Source organism: Bos mutus, chromosome 11 (assembly GCF_027580195.1).
Source record: "Bos mutus isolate GX-2022 chromosome 11, NWIPB_WYAK_1.1, whole genome shotgun sequence".
Classification (NCBI taxonomy): Eukaryota; Metazoa; Chordata; class Mammalia; order Artiodactyla; family Bovidae; genus Bos; species Bos mutus.
Window position 1 is genome coordinate 70,254,720 of NC_091627.1, and position 19,860 is coordinate 70,274,579.

General features: G+C 37.1%; 2 protein-coding genes across 12 annotated transcripts in view; one reads left to right on the forward strand and one right to left on the reverse strand.

The window, feature by feature from the left end:
- Window positions 1-19,860, forward strand: part of ASB3 (ankyrin repeat and SOCS box containing 3) — a 120,246-nt gene that overhangs the window by 18,066 nt on the left and 82,320 nt on the right. For 4 of the 6 annotated variants that reach the window (XM_070379592.1, XM_070379589.1, XM_070379591.1 and 1 more), the window contains exon 2: window positions 15,398-15,606. In XM_070379592.1, coding sequence (XP_070235693.1) covers window positions 15,411-15,606 — 196 coding nt within the window. In that variant the 5' untranslated portion in view covers window positions 15,398-15,410. Of the gene's footprint in view, window positions 1-10,977; window positions 11,000-15,397; window positions 15,607-19,860 lie in introns of those variants that run through there. The other 2 variants (XM_070379593.1, XM_070379594.1) reach the window with 2 other exon arrangements.
- On the reverse strand, window positions 1,648-10,893 carry CHAC2 (ChaC glutathione specific gamma-glutamylcyclotransferase 2). Of its 6 annotated transcripts, none has more exons than XM_014482488.2 (3): window positions 10,428-10,891; window positions 4,669-4,704; window positions 1,648-2,546 (listed from the first exon to the last, which is right to left on the reverse strand). In XM_014482488.2, the coding sequence occupies exons 1-3, from the start codon at window positions 10,656-10,658 to the stop codon at window positions 2,151-2,153; spliced, it is 663 nt and encodes a 220-aa protein (XP_014337974.1). In that variant the 5' UTR covers window positions 10,659-10,891; the 3' UTR covers window positions 1,648-2,150. The 6 variants fall into 6 exon arrangements, with proteins under 6 accessions (XP_014337974.1, XP_014337975.1, XP_070235697.1 ...); XM_014482489.2 differs by having other exon boundaries at window positions 10,524-10,882; XM_070379596.1 differs by having other exon boundaries at window positions 4,664-4,704; window positions 10,524-10,620.

Sequence of the window (19,860 nt, forward strand, 5' to 3'; positions counted from 1 at the left end):
ACAAAGAGTTGAACACGACTGAGCGACTGAACTGAACTGAAGATTTGTTCTCTGAGGACTGAGTCTGAGTTATGTGTGATGAGGACAGAATGAGAGAGACTGCTTGGGAAGAGAGGTCCCAGGGCTATAAAGAGACTTGCACTTTTGCTAACAAAAATAACTTTTGCTCTAGATAGCTTACTACCTTTATGATAGATTCTTAGTCACTTGTGGGCTCCAGACCCTAGCTGCCAATTTAGTATTGTTTATCTTATCCATTTTAGTTATGTTTCTCCCCATCGCAGTGGAAATAAATGTTCCTGTTCCTGGGCTCTTTGGATCATGGTCTCCCTATAAATGTTGATGGTATATCACGTGTGTATTTTCTAGTTAACTTCTATTAATAACTGAAAGTCTAGAAAGATACAAATGTGGCCCGATCCCAAAGTAATCCCTCTCCCTTGCTATGTAACATGTATTAAATGGTAAAAGAATCACTTTGGGAGTTACAAATTTCTTTGGACTTAGGTTTATTTGTAAAATGAAAGGCTGAATCTCTGAATACATCTGTGTGATTCTGAGCTATGTATGGCATGTGACTCTTGGACAGGCTAGTATTTGTGGGAATCTGTATACATCTATCAAAATTAATATCTCTATCTAACAAGCCACATATTATTACACACCCAAAAAAGATGTAGGTTAGTAAAGATGTGGATTTTTAAATATATTGTAGACTCTTGCGCTTTAACAGAGACACGGACTTCTGCTTCTTACTGGATGTGTACTTATATACAAGTTACTGTGAAAACAAGCTGAGAGGATGCTCCTGTGTGTAAAGTGCCTAGTACATCCTTATGAAATATTCATTAATGAATGTTAGTGCTTTTCTTGTTGTATAGGACAAGAGAAATGCCTTCTGGAAAGCTAATACTGAAAATGTTGGAAAATATTTTAAATTTTATATAGCTGACTAAATTACCAAGTAAGGTATTTATAACAAATTAAAAAAAAAAAACATGAAAAGGACAGCTTTATTTTACATGAACAACTTTGGTACTAATTATTAGTTTCACATTAAATCTAATGTGATACTGAAATTCTTTTCATGTTGAAAGATTTTAGAGAGACTGCATGTCCTGTTGAGAAGGAAATAACTTCTAATAAGAACTGATTAGTCTGAATCAAGATTACTTTTGCATGTGTTAATTATACATGGTTCCTAGGTGGGTAGCATCATCACACTATTTAGTGGATACCTTTGTTAAGTGACAAGATGTAAGAAGGAAAAAAAAAACTGTAGCAAATGATCAGGTAACACCACTTCTTACTTTAAAAAATTACAATTTTCAATGCCATTTCAAACAGCAAACTTTCATTATATATGTTTCTGTTAATTTGTAATATCAAAAAGCCTATCTTTTTTTTTAAGTTTCAGTATAAGATTAATACAAATTGAATGATAAATTGTTAGACATAATTTGTATAATTTGTGCTTTTCTAGCTGAAAGGGTTTTTACCATGTAGTCAAATACATTTATTCAAAAAAGGAGAGATATAGTACATTATAATTCCAAGGAAATTTTTATATTAGAATGCTAACTTTTTGGCTTAAATTGGAGTTTCATTTAAAATCTAAAAAAGAAGTTCACAATCAAGGCCAAAATCTTGTCTATATTACCATACATATTTAATTATATGTTATTTTAAGCTTATTTATTTTAAACCATGATTACAGAGTAACATATGGGAATATATTAAAGGCATAGTCTTATTATAATTACTGGACTTTTGGTCTAATTCTCCACAACTTTAAAATAGTATTGCAGTATGAAACAACAGAATTGTATTTATTTAGATAAAAACAAGATCTGAACTGAGTCCTTCATTGTATTTTTCTAAAGAACTTCTCATGAGCAAGTATTCAGTATCATATAGCTGGAGAATCATTCATTATATTATTGAAATGAATTTTTTCTTTAACTATATCCCAATATTTTGAGTATGTATGAGTTTCAGGCCAACTGCAATTAAACTATGAATTTAGATATTATCTTGACTACAACATTAAACACAACTAAGATTTTCAGGTAAACACGTTTACAAATCATATTGCCATTGTGTAATGAAGCCATTCTCTGAAGATTAAAAGTTCTGCTTGTTTGGAAAAATCAATTAGGTCTTTTTATGCAGTTGAAGTTCTGCTTTCCTTCTAAACGTTCCTTTACTAATTTTTCTAAAGAGAAAAGATGCTCATCTGCATCTTCTGGCACAAGGCTTCTCATAGAATTTGCAAGTTCAAAAAGATATTCTGTATTTTTTCCACTTGGACCAGCTGCATTAAAAATTTGTTCAGCGATGTCTTCCAGAGGTGCAGGACCAAGATAATTAGGATTATCACGTGTTCCAATATATAGCAACACACTGAATGGTTCTGTTGTGGAATCTTTTGGATAAAAAATGACTGTTGTGGTCCTGTAGCCTCCTTTCTCTCTGAAATCAAGGTATGCTTTTACTTCTTCTTCCTTTCCTACTGGCAGTTTGTAAGCAACACCCCATACAGAACCCTGTTGAAAAATGAAAAGAAAGTTTTATGTAGTATTTACAAGGCTAAAATAGGTGAAGATAGATTATGAGCTAGAAGGTATCTTCTATATTCTTAGAAATCAGTGCAGTTTTGCTTCCCTTAATGTGCAATGAAGAGGTATATACTAAATAATAAAGGAGATAAGCATTTTAAATTCTTCAGTCTGAATAATTAATTTCCTTATATACCAGGATATTTTTCTTTGTTTAAATTTTTAAAATTATGTCTTTTACCTAATGGGACTGAAATGAAAAATATCAGATCTTCATTTAGTCATTAAAAATATAGTTCTAAGTCTTTAATCCATAAGCATTTCACTGATAGTATGCTGAAACCCACTGGAGTGGGTTGCCATTTCCTTCTCCAGTGAATCTTCCTGACCCAGGATCAAACCAACATCTGCATTGATAGGTGGATTCTTTACTGCTGAGCCACTAGGGAAGCCCTTAAAATATATTAGTTGTTCCCTGGTTTGCAAAAAGAGTTCTACATTTTTTGTTATTATTATTTTTTAACACTAAAAGCCATTCACTTTTATTAATAATCATGTATTGATTTCACACATAGTTGAAATAAAACCTTTAACAATCCACGGTATGATCCATGATTAAATACACATCAAAAGTACAGAGATATTCATTTTTTTATATAATGATGTGAGATTTGTGACTTTCACGGCTTACCAAACAAAGCCTAGGAAGCACTTAGCAAGCATGATATACACTAATTCCATGCCTTTTCCAGGAGGGGTTTCTAATATGTTTCTAGGTTGCTGCTAAGTCACTTCAGTCGTGTCCGACTCTGTGCAACCCCATAGATGGCAGCCCACCAGGCTCCCCCCGTCCCTGGGATTCTCCAGGCAAGAACACTGGAGTGGGTTGCCATTTCCTTCTCTGAGTTCTGTATTTTAAAAGCTCTGTAATAAAGTAATCAACTATTAAGGCAATAGGTTCATTTATTTGTTCATTTCTTCACTGAGTAAACTTTCAAATATCCTTAGTAAATTATTCCATCCAGAATAGTAAATGGCAAACTCTTTGTCTAGGGAGCCTATGAACAGTGTCAGTAAAAGCAATGTACTTTAGCTGCAAAGATTTTTTGTAGTATCAGTAAAATATCTGTGATACAAGCAAGATTTATAGTTTGTAACACATTTTTTAGTGTCTTGACAACTTTTAATTATTAAACTTCAGGTTGCTAAGTATCTTGACTAAATTAACATTCTATAGGAACAAAGTACCTTTTATTACCTCTAATTAGGAGTTTTAGTTACCAGTTTGGAGCCATTTTTTATGGATGTTTTTCCTAATGTAAGTTATGAAAGCATTTCATAATTTCACCATTATTCATCTGCTGTTGCTAGCTGCTTGATTTTTATTATTTTTGCTGCTTTGATTTTTATATATCAAAGTCCTTTCTAAAGTTAAATACTTCACAATGTAAAATTTGGATCTCAATAAAATGATTGAAAATATTTAAGAAACAGAGAACTATCAAATAAGTTTTCTAGTACTCCATACTTTTTGAAAAACCTGTTGTGCTATCGATAAGATTAGGCAGTAAAGAAAGTGATAATTCATGACTGAGATTTTTGCTGAAATATTAGACTCCTAGCAAATGTGAGGAAAGCTTTAAGGCTTTCATTTAATTCTTTGTGTTCATCTGGCTGTCTGAGGGTTGGCTCCATTAATGTCAAAGTGAAGTCGCTCAGTCATGTCTGACTCTTTGCGACCCTGTGGACTGTAACCCAGCAGGCTGCTCAGTCCATGGGATTCTCCAGGCAAGAATACCTGAGTGGGTTGCCATTTCCTTCTCCAATTTATGTCAAAGGAGACCATAAAATTCTCAGTCAACAAACTCATCAAGAAGGGAAAAATGAGACTATGCGCCATTGGCTTTTCGTTGTCTACCCTGAATTCTGCATCCCAACTTTCCCAGCACATAAGAAGAAATACAACTAATACAGAGAGGAATTTCTAGGCTCAGTGTAGTTCAAATTATCTGTGATGACTGCTAATAAGATTTTACTGATTATTAAGACTGTGAAACATGTTAACACTTTATGATTAAAGACTATACAAAAAAGAATCATTATACCATACCGCAGGGTCTTCAACAAGAGTCACAACTCTTCCAGGCTGTTTTAAGAAAAGTAAAAAAAAAAAAAAAAATTTTTTCCTGAATTAAAGTTCATTAACTGAGCATTAGCAACTTACTGTTGACATGGAATATTTTAACTTCATTTGTTTATACTGAGCACTTTTTAAAAAGTACTTATTTTTTATGATAAATTTTAAAGTGAATTAAAAGAATCTATCTTATCCAAACTATCTTGGCCTTTTAAAAAAATTCTCTTAAATTTGTGTATAATAGGTATATTGTATTCACTTAGAATGGATATATTAAAAAACACACCTGTGACTGAAATCAAAAGCAAAAGGAAGAAGCAACTATAATAAATATTCTTATCACTTTTTCCTCTTCAGGGAGTAAAGACTGCTATAGTGTTCCACTGAGGAACAAAACATGAAATTCCAGGGTACTTTCCTATAGAGAAGTGGTTCTCAAGTGTAGATAAAAAGTACTTGGAGGTAGTTTCTGATTCTGTAAGTCTGGTACAGTCTGAGAATTTGCTTTTTTTTTTTTTTTTTTAATACAAGTCCTACCTAGTGTCAGTGGTTGTGTATTTATTGACATTAGTGAGAAAGTTGTAAGCCACAACCTTACCTACTTGTATGCCTGCTGTGTGACACAGAGTGAACCTACACCATTCAGATATTTGTGCTATCCTCGTTTCTATATCCCTCTAGTCTTTGTCCATTTGTATAGATAATTTGTAATCATGGAACACATGGAATTTTGGATTATGTTTTTTAATTTAATTTTCCTGTTAGTCTTCTGATACTTATTAATAGGTGCATGATACTCTACCATCATCAGTGAGCTATAATTTAAACATCTTTGTACTGTTGGACATTTATATTTAGCTTTTTTTCTATTTAAGATAATGCTACAGTGAGGATACATATATTGATGGGGGTCATGTAGGAATTGCCGTATTACCTTCGATTTCAAAGTGATTTTGGAACTATTTATTGAATACCTATTCTTTGTTGGAGAGACGATAAAACTGATTCTGGTTTTTAAAAGCTTATATTGTAAGTCTGGAATATGAACTTATTAACATATGAAATAGGTAGAGAATACTTAAGGGTTGTGATGTATGCTGTTTATTAAGTGAAGTAATAATTATGAGTCTTGGGTGGTCAGAAAGAAAGACACAATTCTGAGTAAGGGTCTAGAAGCAGAATTAAACCAGGCCAAAGTGTCTGACTTTAGCAGAGGCTTCTCCATGAATGGAAGATGATTCAGAAAGATAACTGGGGAAATAGGATAGAGTCAAATTTGAAAGCTGAAGATTGGAGTTGAAATTGGGGGACAATGGAGAAAACAAGCCACTGAAATTTGGGAGAAACAGGAAATGAGGCACTACTGTAGCACTCAAGTTAGTAGGTGACTGGCATGATAAAAGCAGATGCTTTGGCAAGATCAGTGTGTTAATTTGCTGTTCCTCAGCTGTGTCTGACTCTTTGTGACCCCATAGACTGCAGCATGCCAGACTTCCCTGTCCTTCACCATCTCCCGGAGCTTGCTCAAACTCATGTCCACTGAGTCAGTGATGCCATCCAACCATCTCGTCCTCTGTTGTCCCCTTCTCCTTCAGCCTTCAGTTTTTCCCAGCATCAGGGTCCATCAATACAAGGATGTTCGTGGTGGTAAAGTATATAGCATGCACATTTAAGTGGGAAGGAGGTAGACTGTGAGCAAGTAATGTTTGTGGTCTGTGGGACAAGCTCTGCTTTCCACCTTTCCTTGCTTCCCCTTTCACCAGCTTAGTCACTAATTCTTGGTAGCTTTATCTTCCGATTATTTTCTAAATTTGTTCTCTCATCATTCTTTAGTTTCCTCAGGGTTTTCGCTCTCTGTCTCCAGTTTGTTCTACATGGCCTTAGGTTGACTTTTTGTTTGCAAAATTGGGTTTTGAGTTTTCCTGTGCTTTAAATTTTTCAGGGTTATAATATTCTACAGAATAAAAATTCCTTTGCATGAGTTAACTACAAACCTCACTTCTTACCACTTTCCTTCTCAAGCTGTAATGAATTATTTATAATTTTTCAGTTCAGTTGCTCAGTCGTGTCCAACTCTTTGCGACCCATGGACTGCAGCACGCCAAGCCTCCCTGTCCATCACCAACTCTCAGAGCTTGCTTAAACTCATGTCCATCCAGTTGGTGCTGCCATCCAACCATCTCATCCTCTGTTGTCCCCTTCTCCTCCTCCCTTCAATCTTTCCCAGCATCAGGGTCTTTTCCAGTGAGTCAGTTCTTCTCATCAGGTGGCCAAAATATTGGAGTTTCAGCTTCAGCATCAGTCCTTCTAATGAATATTCAGGACTGATTTCCTTTAGGATTGACTGGTTGGATCTCATTGCAGTCCAAGGGACTCTCAAGAGTCTTCTCTAACACCACAGTTCAAAAGCATCAATTCTTGGGCACTCAGCTTTCTTTATAGTCCAACTCTCACATCCATACATGACTATTGGAAAAACCATAGCTTTAACTGGACGGACCTTTGTTGGCAAAATAGTATCTCTGCTTTTTAATGTGCTGTCTAGCTTGGTCATAGCTTTTCTTCCAAGGAGCAAGTGACTTTTAATTTCATGGCTGCAGTCACCATCTGCAGTGATTTTGGAGCCCAAGAAAATAAAGCCTGTCACTGTTTGCATTTTTTTCCCATCTATTTGCTATAAAGTGATGGGACCTTTACAAACATTCATATCTTTGAATATACCAGTGCCCAGAGTGGAATGGTGGCTTCCCTGGTGGCTCAGACGTTAAAGAGTCCGCCCGCAATACGGATACCTGGGTTTGAGACCTGGGTTCAATCCCTGGGTTGGGAAGATGCCCTGGAGGAGGGTGTGGAACCCACTCCAGTATTCTTGCCTGGAGAATCCCCACGGACAGAGGAGCCTGGTGGGCTATAGTCCATGGGGTCGCAGAGTCGGACATGACTGGGCGACTAGGCACAGCACAGCATTGCACAGCAGAGTGGAATGCCCTTCTTTAGAATCCCTTGGATATCCTCCTGCCACTCTTTTTGTAAAGGCTTGGCTGTCTTTTCAGGCAACTTTGCAGCAGCTCCTTCTAAACTCTCATTGTACCTTTTCTCTTACAGCACTTATTAGGTATTGTTGTTTGCATAGGTGTTTTCCATTTATATGTGAGCGCTCAGTAGTAATTGTTGAAAGGGGGAGAGGTAGTAAAGTCCTTGATGTAGGTGATGACAATTGAAACAGAAAACAAAGAGCATATGTAGGGAATCATTAAGGGAAAATAGATGGGTCCCTTTGACTGCTTATGGATGAAATACACATACACTGTTGACACTACTGATATATTTACCCAGAAATATTTTATAAAACTTAAGCTGTTTGTTCCTATTATTATTGGGGTAACAATGTTAATTTGTAAGTGTACTTAAATTTTGGGGGGAGGGCATTGAAACTGAAAAGGGGTCTTGAAAGGTGAATAGGATTGGAGGATGTGAAATATGAGCCATGTTGGGTCCTTTCATTGGGCAATGATTCATGTTTCTGATCACCATCTAGAAATGTTAGAGATTTATAAATATTCATGATCATCTCTTGTGTTAAAATGTTTTCTCTTTTTGAAATTGGAATATATTCTTTCTGATGTGAACACTTTTTCACATTTAAATAAATCCTTAATTTGATAAGAAATTGCTAGTTTTGTTAGAAATAAATGACATGCTTAATTAAACTTAGGAAGATATTAAAGTTTAATGAAGCTAAAAAGAAAGCATAATTAGGAAAGGAAGTAGGTTTGGCATTTTTCCTACAAATGTCACATTACAGTATGTGGAAATGAGTCCAACATTTGTTTAGTAACATCACATTTCATATGTACTGATGACTAGCTCACTAGGAGCATATGTTGCTGTAAAAAACATAGTGCTATGTAGAATCTACATTATTCTGCTAATTTGCTAGGTATTTCTGTAGCCTTTTGTATTTCTGTTTGTCATACACTTAGTATTTATATAAGGCTTGTGCTCTATTATAATAGAAAATGTGAAGTAAAATAATGTTCTTTCTGCTAAAAGCAGAACAGTATACTTAGAAAATGTTTAATGCTTTAGGTTTTCCTTCAATATGCTAGGATGGATTCTTTAAATAAAAATTGGTATCAAACTGTTAGCCATTGCAGCACCCCCGCCCCCAACTTTCCTACCTTATATTTTAGAATATTTAAGTAAAAAGAGATATTGACTTTTATAGCTACCTTCTTTAATATTTTATTAAAGATTCATGAATTGTTGTATTGACTTGGCAATTTCTTATCATCAGTTTGTTTTGACAGTGTACATAACTCAGTGTGCTGTGTAACAAACATTTTGGTTGAGAGTAGAGTACTGAAATATGCTGTTCTAACCATTTAAGTATTTAATACTTGGTTTTTTAAACTGAAGCCTAGTAAGGCATTCCTTTGCAGAATGGCAGTTGTAAACGCTCATATCTGACAACTCAAAAGGCATTTTATTTAACTTTAAAGACTTAAATGTTATTTTACAATATTCTTGGAGATAGTTTGGCCATGAAATCTCTTTTGGCCTGTAAATGTGCATTTGGTGGTAAATCACTACCCTGTTTTCAAGTCATTGTCTACCTTAAAGCCAGATTCTTAATTTACCAACTCTAGTTGAGGTAGAATGGCTTTTTTTTTTTTTTATGATTTTAATGCTGTGTCTCATTTATGAGCAGGTGCAAACTACAGCCTTCTTCTCTTCCCTTTTCCATGATGCAAGACAACAGGTATTTCTTTGGAATTAACCTCAATCTCTTTCTACATCTGATTTCTAGCATTTTAGATTTCCTGCTTTTGAGCCAGTATTAATTTTTTTTAAAGAAAGTGGTGAACTCATATAATTCTTAGTATTTTAGATAACATATAAGCAATTAAACATTTTGTACTCTTTTAAAAGTTAGCTATAATAAGTGTTCAACTTATCCAAATTATTACCCAAAATTTAGTTTTCCTTATGGATTACTTGTCTTGCAGACAAAAACGAGGCTGATTTGCATAAGCAGTGAGCTGTTATTCTCTGTATTTACAATGTATTAAGATAAATGTCCCTGCATAACTGACTGAAGAATGGATCAGAGAACTTAATTTCACATTTACAATTTAGAGGAGAACCATTGAAGAAAAAAACATTAATGTTGGATATAGTATTGGTACTGTGCTACTTAGGTACCAAAGCTGGACTCAACTTCTGAAGTACCTGACAACCAAGGTGATCAACATAAGTTCCTTTATAACCAGAGATAATTTTGGAAACTAGTTTTTCTGTGACCATAGGTGTCATAAAACCTTTGGAAAGATAAAAAGAAATCCCAGAAATAACATGCACGTTTAAACTCAGACCAATGAAAATCTGGCAGAATGTAAAAATGCCAACAAACTTAATTGCTAAGAAGCTGAATTTACTAGTTGATTTTAGTATTTCAACTCCGTGGTGACAGGAAGGTTTATCTTCCCACCTTTTTGTGGCGGGGGTGGGGTTGGGGAGGGAGGGTAGCTGCCAAGAAATGGCAGGATCCCCTCTCAGCACGTCAGCCTTGTGGGAGCTTGTGCCCACGTTTCTTGCCTCCTCAAGAAATAACTGCCACCAGCATCTCCAGCGGCTTCAAAAGGACTGCCCTTGGTTTAGGATCCCAGAGTCGGGGGCAGGTGGCCGAGGAAGGTGCACAGAGGTAGCAGCAGTATCCTTAACCTACTGACCTTCGGTGGTGGGGTGTTGAGTCCTGCAGAGCTGGACAAGGACTTGAGGAACAGTACTCCGGGGACAGTAAGTGTGGGGGACAGGTTGCGCCTCACCTTGCCAGGAACTCCGCGGTGGTCGGTGCTGCCCTGCCAGAAGCGCCTGCTGTAGCCTGAGATATAGCCAACCAGCTTGTCCTGATATGGGAAGTCCACCTTCCAGATGAGAGACCCGTAACCAAAAACCCACATCCTTCCCTTGCTTTTCCTCCGTGGTGGCTGGCGGTGGTGGCGGCGGCGGCAGCGGCCGTCCCCTCTTCGTGGTCTCTGAGCTGCTGTCTTGGAGGTGCTGCCGGCAAGAGTCTACGACTTTCCGGACGCAAGAAACCGGCTGCGTAGGCGCAAAGCCCGCACTCCCTTCTTGGGGGCGCAAAGCACACTGGGACTTGCAGTTCGCGGAACGGTTTCCTACTCTGCCTCAGTCAACGTTGTTATTTTGTCTGCTTGCTTAGGGTATTTGGAAGCATTGATTTCCTCCCTGGTAAGCAATGGATTTTTCAGCAGCCTCTGTTTATCACCCTACCTTTCCGGAGGTGCGTGTGGTCAGAAGACTACAGTACCCACAATCCTTTTAGTGTGGCTTTAAGGTTGGGTGTATTTACTTTTTTCAAATGGGAGGAGGAGGGAGAGGGTGGGTATCTTGGGTGGCGTGGTCTAGATACACGGAGACGAACTGTTTATGGGCACCTTATGTGGCACGTAGACATTTCTTATGCTTTGAAAACTGGATTTCTGCCCATTTAACAAGAGCTAGGGGAATGCAAGCTCGGATTGTAATCTGTATTTGACTTTATTTACATTAAAAAAATCTTTTTTACCTTTCAAAAACAAAGTTTACTACAGAAGTTTTGTGGCTATGGAAGAGCTATCATTATTTCAGCAAAAACTGCTTATATATTAAAATTTTCTGTGTGAAACTATCTTAGTCATCTTTAGTATACTCAGAAACTCACTCAGAAAAATGTAGATAAATGTTTTTAGCTTGTGCATAGGCTTTGGAAGCCATATGTGGGACCTCCTGGGATCTGTGTACGTTTCTCTGTTGAAGAATTGAACAGATTTCATGAGTTTATCCCACAGGTCAAGTATCCTAAAAAACGTTTTGATCTGCAGGTTAGAGCTGCTGCTCGGAAATACTGTTTAGGAAGCTCAGTTGGGCCATCAAGGCCATGTTTATGTGAGAACAGAAGCTCAAGAAATGCTTGTTCTTTTTTATGTTTTATAGTCTTCAACTGTGTAAAAGAATACTAGAACATCCAGGTTCAAAGAGTATTATTTATACTCTTAAGAAGTCAGCAGAAAAATGTCACAAAGAAAAACTTAATTTAAGAGTAACCAGGTCTTAACTTTCTTCAAGTTGTGGTTTCACATTGCCTGGAATGGTTAGTTTCCCTCTCCCAATTTTTCTGTTAAATTTCAAACATACAGAAAAGTTAGAAATATAGAGTATGGTGACCATTTATGTCCTCCACATGGATCCAATACTTAACATTTTGCCACAGTTGCTTTACCTTTTATTTCTCTTTATATACTTTGAAATGTCTGAAGCTGCTTGTGCTGTGACTTAACTGCTAAGTAATTCTAAGAATAAGGACATTTTCTTAATAACCAGAGTGCCAATATTACATCTAAGAATAATTACATCATCAAATATTTATTCTATGTTCAGATTTCCTTAAGTGCCTCAAAATTTATTTTTATAGCTGATATTTTACCAGTTTAGGTCCAGCTGAGGTATATTTATCATACATATTTGTTAGTACATTATATGTATTTTCTTTGTATTCTCTTTTAGTCTAGAACATAGGTTTTATTAAAAGAGATCTTTATTTATTTGCCTTGCTGGGTCTTGGTTGCACACACGGGCTCTTCAGTTTTGTTGAGACATGCAAAATATTAGTCACAGCATGTAGGATCTAGTTTCCTGAGTAGGGATTGAACTCTGGCACCCTGCATTGGAAACTTGGGATTTTAGCTACTGAACCAGCAAGGAAGTCCCTAAGTAAGATAAACAGTTTATTCATGTTAACTTGTTGTATTAAGGGTTGAAGAGAACGATCCTGCTATTATAGTACATTTCTTTTGGACTCTCTTTCTCTTAAGTACAAAGATATCCAGTTCTGTTAATTTTTTTCAGATTACTGCATATTAATCTGGATCTATTAACAGTATTTGTAACTGTGAGAAAAGCCAGAAGGGATGCTTACCTGTTTTTACTTGAATGCTGTTTTTAATGTCTTTGGAATAGTATTCTTGTATGTGTGTGTGTGTGTGTGATTTTCCTATGTAGAAAAAAAAGTTTTTTTCTCTTAGATGAATATGTTTATAAATTGTCCTAAAGTGTGTGATTTGTTCTTTTTTGTGAAACTTGGATGTAATGGCCCTCGCTACAAGTAGTGTGGTTCAGAAATGTACAGTTTAGCATTCAAGATTCTCCATAATTTGGCTACCTCTGTAATCTCAGTTTTCTACTGTGTACCTAATCCTTCCAAAGTGAATTGATTGCTTCCTTTACTCACTGGACCTTACTCACCCTTGCTTGTTCATTTCCATAAGTTTAGTTATGTTTTTTTCCTTCTGTCTAGAAATGCTCTTTTGCATGTTATCTCAGTGTCACAGCCTCCCTTATCTTTTAGGTACAGCTTGAAGTAGTTTTCCCCTGCTTTGACTACTCATGACTCTCTCTGTATACTTCTCTTATGGCGCTTTCTGTTTTCTATTTTGAATCACATATATTTATTGTTTCTGTGAGATGATACATAACGAGATAGAATTTATGTCTTTGTGATCTTATATTCTCCTTATTGCTGATCATTTAATTGGTGTTCAATAAATAATTATTAACTGAATAATTAAATGTTCTGTAGTAAATATCTTCACTTTCTTAGTAATGGACCAGTTGATTCAATCAGATTAAATCATAGCTAACCTTAGCTCTCTATAGAATCAGTTCCTGCAGATACAGTTTTAATATTTAAATATGACCATTGTGTGTGTGCGCAGTCGCGACTTCTGACTTTTCGCGACCCCATTGACTGTAGCCTGCCAGGATCCTCTGTCCATGGAATTTTCCAGGCAAAAATACTAGAGTGAGTTGCTGTTACCTGCTTAAAAGGATCTTCCCAACCCAGGGATTGAGCTGAGTCTCCTGCATGTGAATCCTGCATTTGCAGGCGGTTTCTTTACCTCTGTGCCATGCCACCTTGGAAGCCCCAAATATGACCATGCTACTACTGCTAAGTCATGTCAGTCGTGTCTGACTCTGTGCGACCCCATAGATGGCAGCTCACCAGGCTCCCATTCCTGGATTCTCCAGGCAAGAATATGGAGTGGGTTGCCATTTTCTTCTCCAGTGCATGAAAGTGAAAAGTGAAAGTGAAGTGGCTCAGTCATGTCCAACTCTTCATGATCCCATGGACTGTAGCCTACCAGGCTCCTCCGTCCATGGGATTTCCCAGGCAAGAGTACTGGAGTGGGTTGCGATTGCCTTCTCCAAAATATGACCATGCTGCTGCTACGTCGCTTCAGTCGTGTCCGACTCTACGCGACCCCAGAGATGGCAGCCCATCAGGCTCCCCCAACCCTGGGATTCTCCAGGCAAGAACACTGGAGTGGGTTGCCATTTCCTTCTCCAATGTATGAAAGTGAAAAATGAAAGTGAAGTCGCTCAGTAGCGTCCGACTCTTAGCAACCCCATGGACTGCAGCCTACCAGGCTTCTCCATCCATGGGATTTTCCAGGCTAGAGAACTGGAGTGGTTGCCATTGCCTTCTCCAAATATGACCATAGATACGTTTAAATTTTTCTAGCAGTACAAGAAATACTGTGTATGTTTACTTTTAACCTCTTTGCTCAAATCTACCTTTCTGATTAAATTATTTAGAATATGGCTCTAGAAACCTTTTTACCCATACTGGACTAGACATGTTGTTAGCATTTCCTGAACTACCTCCTAAGATCTTTAGAAAAACTGAAGGAAGGATGAAACTGAAGTGTTACTGAGAAAGGGCTACCCCTTGGGAGATAACCATTGCCCTGAAATCCTGGGTCTTAGCCTAATCTGCCTCATAGCTTGACTAACAAGAAATCGTCTTTGTAAGAGTCACATTCTGAGCTATATAGGACACTGACTCCAGGGGAACTTGAGATGAACTTTGAAGGGAGATTGTGAGAAGAGGGCAGTAATTCTGTGAAAAACATTCTGGGCTAGTGTAGAAAAGCTGAACCCATCTTTTTATGATGCTCTTTGTTCATTTTAGCATATTCAGTCAGTGGGGCTGTTTGATCAAGGAAAGAGAACCTGAGAGTTTCGCTCCTTCTGGAAAGGACTTGCAGGTGCAGAAAAACTAGAATTACTGCTTATTTTTGTTCTTTAAAAAAAGTCTTTCACTTCTTTCTGTTTTTTTTTTTTTTTTTGTGTGTGTGTGTTTAGCTTTTTCCTGTAAAGGGCTATGAAATTAATTCTTGAAGCTGAATGTTGCTGGTAGTTAAATGGCCATCCCTACACAGTAGAGTATACATTTGGGGTTAACTGAGGGCCTTACGCTTTCTCATCAACAGCATTCCAATGACTGTATTTTGTTGGAGTCTGAATGGAAGAAGAAGGCTGCAGGAAGAAGTTGTTCAGACAAGGAGTGATAGAACACTTTAAACTCCCTTGATACCTTTAATATGAGCACTCTAAGGAATCCTACCCCAAACAGAGAGACTTCCTGGTTTAGTCTAGCAGAGGTGATGACATGACAGGTTGCTATCTCTACTGAGATAGCATAGAAGTTGATAGCATAGAAGATAGCATAGTAGATAGCATAGAAGCTGAGGCTCTTCCTCAGCAATTATGTAATAGATGCCACAGATCAGCTGTGATCTTTTAATAATTAGGAGTACAGTATTTATTAATGATAGTGTTTTCTTTCTACCTTGTTTTGTAGATTGGTCAAAAGAATGGATTTTACAGAGGCATATGCTGATACATGCTCCACGGTTGGACTTGCTGCCAGAGAAGGCAATGTTAAAGTATTAAGAAAACTGCTCAAAAAGGGGCGTAGCATTGATGTTGCTGATAACAGGGGATGGATGCCAATTCATGAAGCATCTTACCACAACTCTGTAGAATGTTTGCGGATGTTAATTCGTGCAGGTAAAGTTAATTCACCGTATGAAAGGTTGGACTTACAAGCTGTATTAATAAAAAAAGTGGTAATACATGACTTACTAACAGTAATATTTGTTTACCTTTCTGTAGTCATACAGTGACTGCCTCTGTGTTATTAAGAATGGTTAGATTGCCCACCTTGAATTATGTAAGTATGGTGTTCCAGCTACACATCTATAAATGTTGTCCTTTATATGTAGGTGCTTCTGCCTGGCTGATTTTTCTTGCTAAGCTAGGTGATATGGCAAAAGTATCTGCTGTTTTAATTTAAGTATTTGGTAGTTACTGGTTATGTTTATTTTTTATTCTTTCTCCGAAGAAAAAGAGCAGTGCTGCTGAAATTGAGGGTGTGAGTGTATTAGTCTTTTTTAGAAATACTTTATGGTTTCCTTAATTTTGGGACTCAGCAATTAATTTGCTTTTATATTTAATGAGATACAGAAGAGAGCGGGATGGACAAGATCTCTGCTTTTATGGTGTTTTTAATCCTGTGAGGGTGGGAACAGACAATAAATACCTAAGCAGTTAATCAAGATAATTTCAAAAGGCGAAAGTGTTGTGGAAAAATAAAACAAGAGTAATGGGACAGAGAGTAATCATGTACATTTTTTTCCAACTCTGTATTTGATTGACTTCATGCTCATAGGTTGAGGTCAGCTATGTGGAAGTGTTTTTACCCCAGAACTCAGCCAGTGCTACAAACCAATACCATAAACTATTTTTTCCTTCTCCCTCTGAGCCAGTTACACATTTGCCAGCACACTGCTGAGTGAAGAGCTCAGTAAATGAGACTAAGCAAAGAGTTTGACACTTAGGAAACAGGGCATGGAAAGAGAGCTAATGGTGATTGAGCCCTGCTTTGTGGCAATCATTGTACTAGATGCTTGATTTACATTATTTATCTAATAAATACAAAGCTGCTATTGAGGCATTGTTATACCCATTTTATTGTTGAAAAGATCAAGCAAGGCTTAGAGAAATGGACTTGTCAAAATTTATGTAATGAACTAGGAAATTTGACTTGAATCCTTTTCTCTGACTCATGTTTTCCCACTATAGCGTGCTTCCAGTGTTTAGTCAAAATAAGCATTTTTAACGTTCAGTTAATTTAAACTGAGATTGAACATAACACTCCATGTTATGACATTTGGTGCACTGTTTACGTTTCATTAATCATGGAAACTCAGATTTTTCTTTTCTTTATACTTACCATCACCAGGCATGGCTATTCAGAAGGTAGTCTTTTAGGGCTATAGCTCATCAAAATGACTGATTTCCTCATGGATTAGAAAGAAAATAATCCTTACAGTGTTTTTGGCTTGGCTTTTTGTTCGTTTTGTTTTAAGGGATGAGTGATAGGAAGGCTAAAGTCTCTAAAAATCATGATGCAGGCAGTTTGTCATGGTTTCTTTTTAAATCACATGTTCTAGACTCTGTTATAGTTGAATGTTTAAAGATACTAAAAAAATAAGATTTATGACTCAAATTTTAAAATGCATGTGTTCAGAATTTGTTTGAAGTTAATTCTATAGCTTGAATTCCCAAACTATCTCTGGTGACAAAGGCATGGATTTGAATATCTGTTTCTGGTTAAAAAGCTCATTCTAGATACACTGTTATCTCTTTCTACATCAGTGTTTTCTTTTTTTCTTTTTGGCCACTCAGAATGTGGGATCTTACTTTCCCGATCAGGGATTGAACCCACACCCTCTGCATTGGGAACAAGGAATCTTAACTGTTGGAGCACAGGGAAGTACCCCCACATCAGTTTTATAATTTTTTTTTCCTTTTAGCTGCTGAATAAAATTAGGCATGCTTTTGACTTAATATGTTTGAACTGGCTATGTAAATCATTTGTGTTTTCTTTTAGAAATTAAAAATACCATCTTCATTGTTAATGACTGTTTTTTTTTTTTAGACTTGATGTTTTTAGAGGATAAGATGGCCACCCATAGTTAACATAGTTGATATAAAGGTCAAATAAAAATCTCTTGCTATTTTTATTAGAGTTGACTATTATGAAATAAATTTTGGATAAATCTAATTTACTTGCAATATATACACAAGGATTAGGGTGGACTCATTTGAAAAGACCCAGATGTTGGGAAAGATTGAAGGCAGGAGGAAAAGGGGACGACAGAGGATGAGATGGTTAGATGGCATCACTGACTCAATGGGCATGAGTTTGGGTAAACTCTGGGAGTTGGTGATAGACAGGGAGGCCTGGCGTGCTGCGGTTCATGGGGTTGCAAAGAGTCGGACATGACTAAGCAACTGAACTGAACTGATGAAGAATTTCAGTAGTACGTGAACTGTGAACTTCCAGATGTTCAAGCTGGATTTAGAAAAGGTAGAGGAACCAGAGATCAGATTGCCAACATCCGCTGGATCATTGAAAGCAGGAGAGTTCCAGAAAAACATCTATTTCTGCTTTATTGACTATGCCAAAGCCTTTGACTGTGTGGACCACAACAAACTGTGGAAAATTCTGAAAGAGATGGGAATACCAGACCACCTGTCCTGCCTCCTGAGAAATCTGTATGCTGGTCAAGAAGCAACAGTTAGAACTTGACATGGAACAATAAACTGGGTCCAGATTGGGAAAGGAGTACGTCAAGGGTGTATATTGTTACCCTGCTTATTTAACTTACATGCAGAGTACATCATGAGAAAAACTGGGCTGGATGAAGCACAAGCTGGAATCAAGATTGCCGGGAGAAATATCAATAACCTCAGATATACAGATGACACCACCCTTATGGCAGAAATGGAAGCAGAACTAAAGAGCCTCTTGATGAAAGAGAAAGAGGAGAGTGCAAAACTTGGCTTAAAACTCACCATACAGAAATGAAGATCATGGCATCCGGTCCCATCACTTAATGGCAAATATGGGCCAACAGTGAAAACAGTAACAGACTTTATTTTTTTCAGGGGCCAAAATCACTGCAGATGGTGACTGCAGCAATGAAATTAAAAGTCACTGGCTCCTTGGAAGAAAAGTTATGACCAACCTAGACAGCATATTAAAAAGCAGAAATATTACTTTCCCAACAAAGGTCTGTCTAGTCAAACCTATTGTTTTTCCAATAGTCATGTATAGATGTGAGAGCTGAACCATAAAGAAAGCTAAGCACCAAAGAATTGATACTTTTGAACTGTGGTGTTGGAGAAGACTCTTGAGAGCCCCTTGGACTGCACAGAGATCCAACCAGTCCATCCGAAAGAAAATCAGTCCAGAATATTCATTGCAAGGACTGATGCTGAAGTCCAATATTTTGGCCACCAGGTGTGAAGAGCTGACTCATTTCAAAAGACCCTGATGCTGGGAAAGATTGAAGGTGGGTGGAGAAGGGGACGACAGAGGATGAGATGGTTGGGTGGCATCACTGACTCAATGGACGTGAGTTTAAGTAAACTCTGGGAGTTGATGATGGACAGGGAGGCCTGGTGTGCTGCAGTCCATGGAGTTGCAGAGTTGGACGTAACTGAGTGACTGAACTGACTGACTGACTGATGGAGAGAAGAAACAGGATTTTCAGAGGGTAGGAGCATGTATATGACTTGTTCTAGTAGGTGGTGACATTTTTGGTCTCAGTCTTCTTTGAGTTTGGTTGTTCTGTATGGTTCTGATTCACTGACTATAAAAATCCAACTAAAATGAAACAAAAGGTCTATATAACCTATTAGTCACTTTCAGAAATGTTTTCTGAATTCCCCTGCCTCATCCCTTAAAGTTCGTACTTTATTCAGGTCCTCTGCCTTTTAAAGAAAGATTATAATTAGAACTTTTCTGAGTGATTAAAAAAAAAAAGACCAGTGGAGACTGGTCAATGTACAATGTAACTGACTATGTTGTAAAAGTCTAGCTAGCATACAGTTTCATATAAGGAGGTATTTTTAAAGTGATGGTGACCTATGAACATTTCTAGTCTTGAAGGGTGAAGTGAGCTTTCTTTTGCTGCTGACAGTGGCATCTTCATATCTGTACCAGTGAACCTGGTATTGCAGGTTAATCTTAAAAGTTTCCAAAGCAGGTTTGACATTTCTGTCGTTCTTTATACTTTCTATACCCTTGTTTTATATGATTCATAATTCTCTTGATCTTTTGTGGCTCAGCTCTTGCATTATATTGTCTTTTATTATATAATTTCTGCCTTTTTGAACTTCATCTAATATTAGTGAACTGTCAGAGATTCCTAAAGCATTCTATTAGTACACTAAAGTATGAAGGTGCTCAGG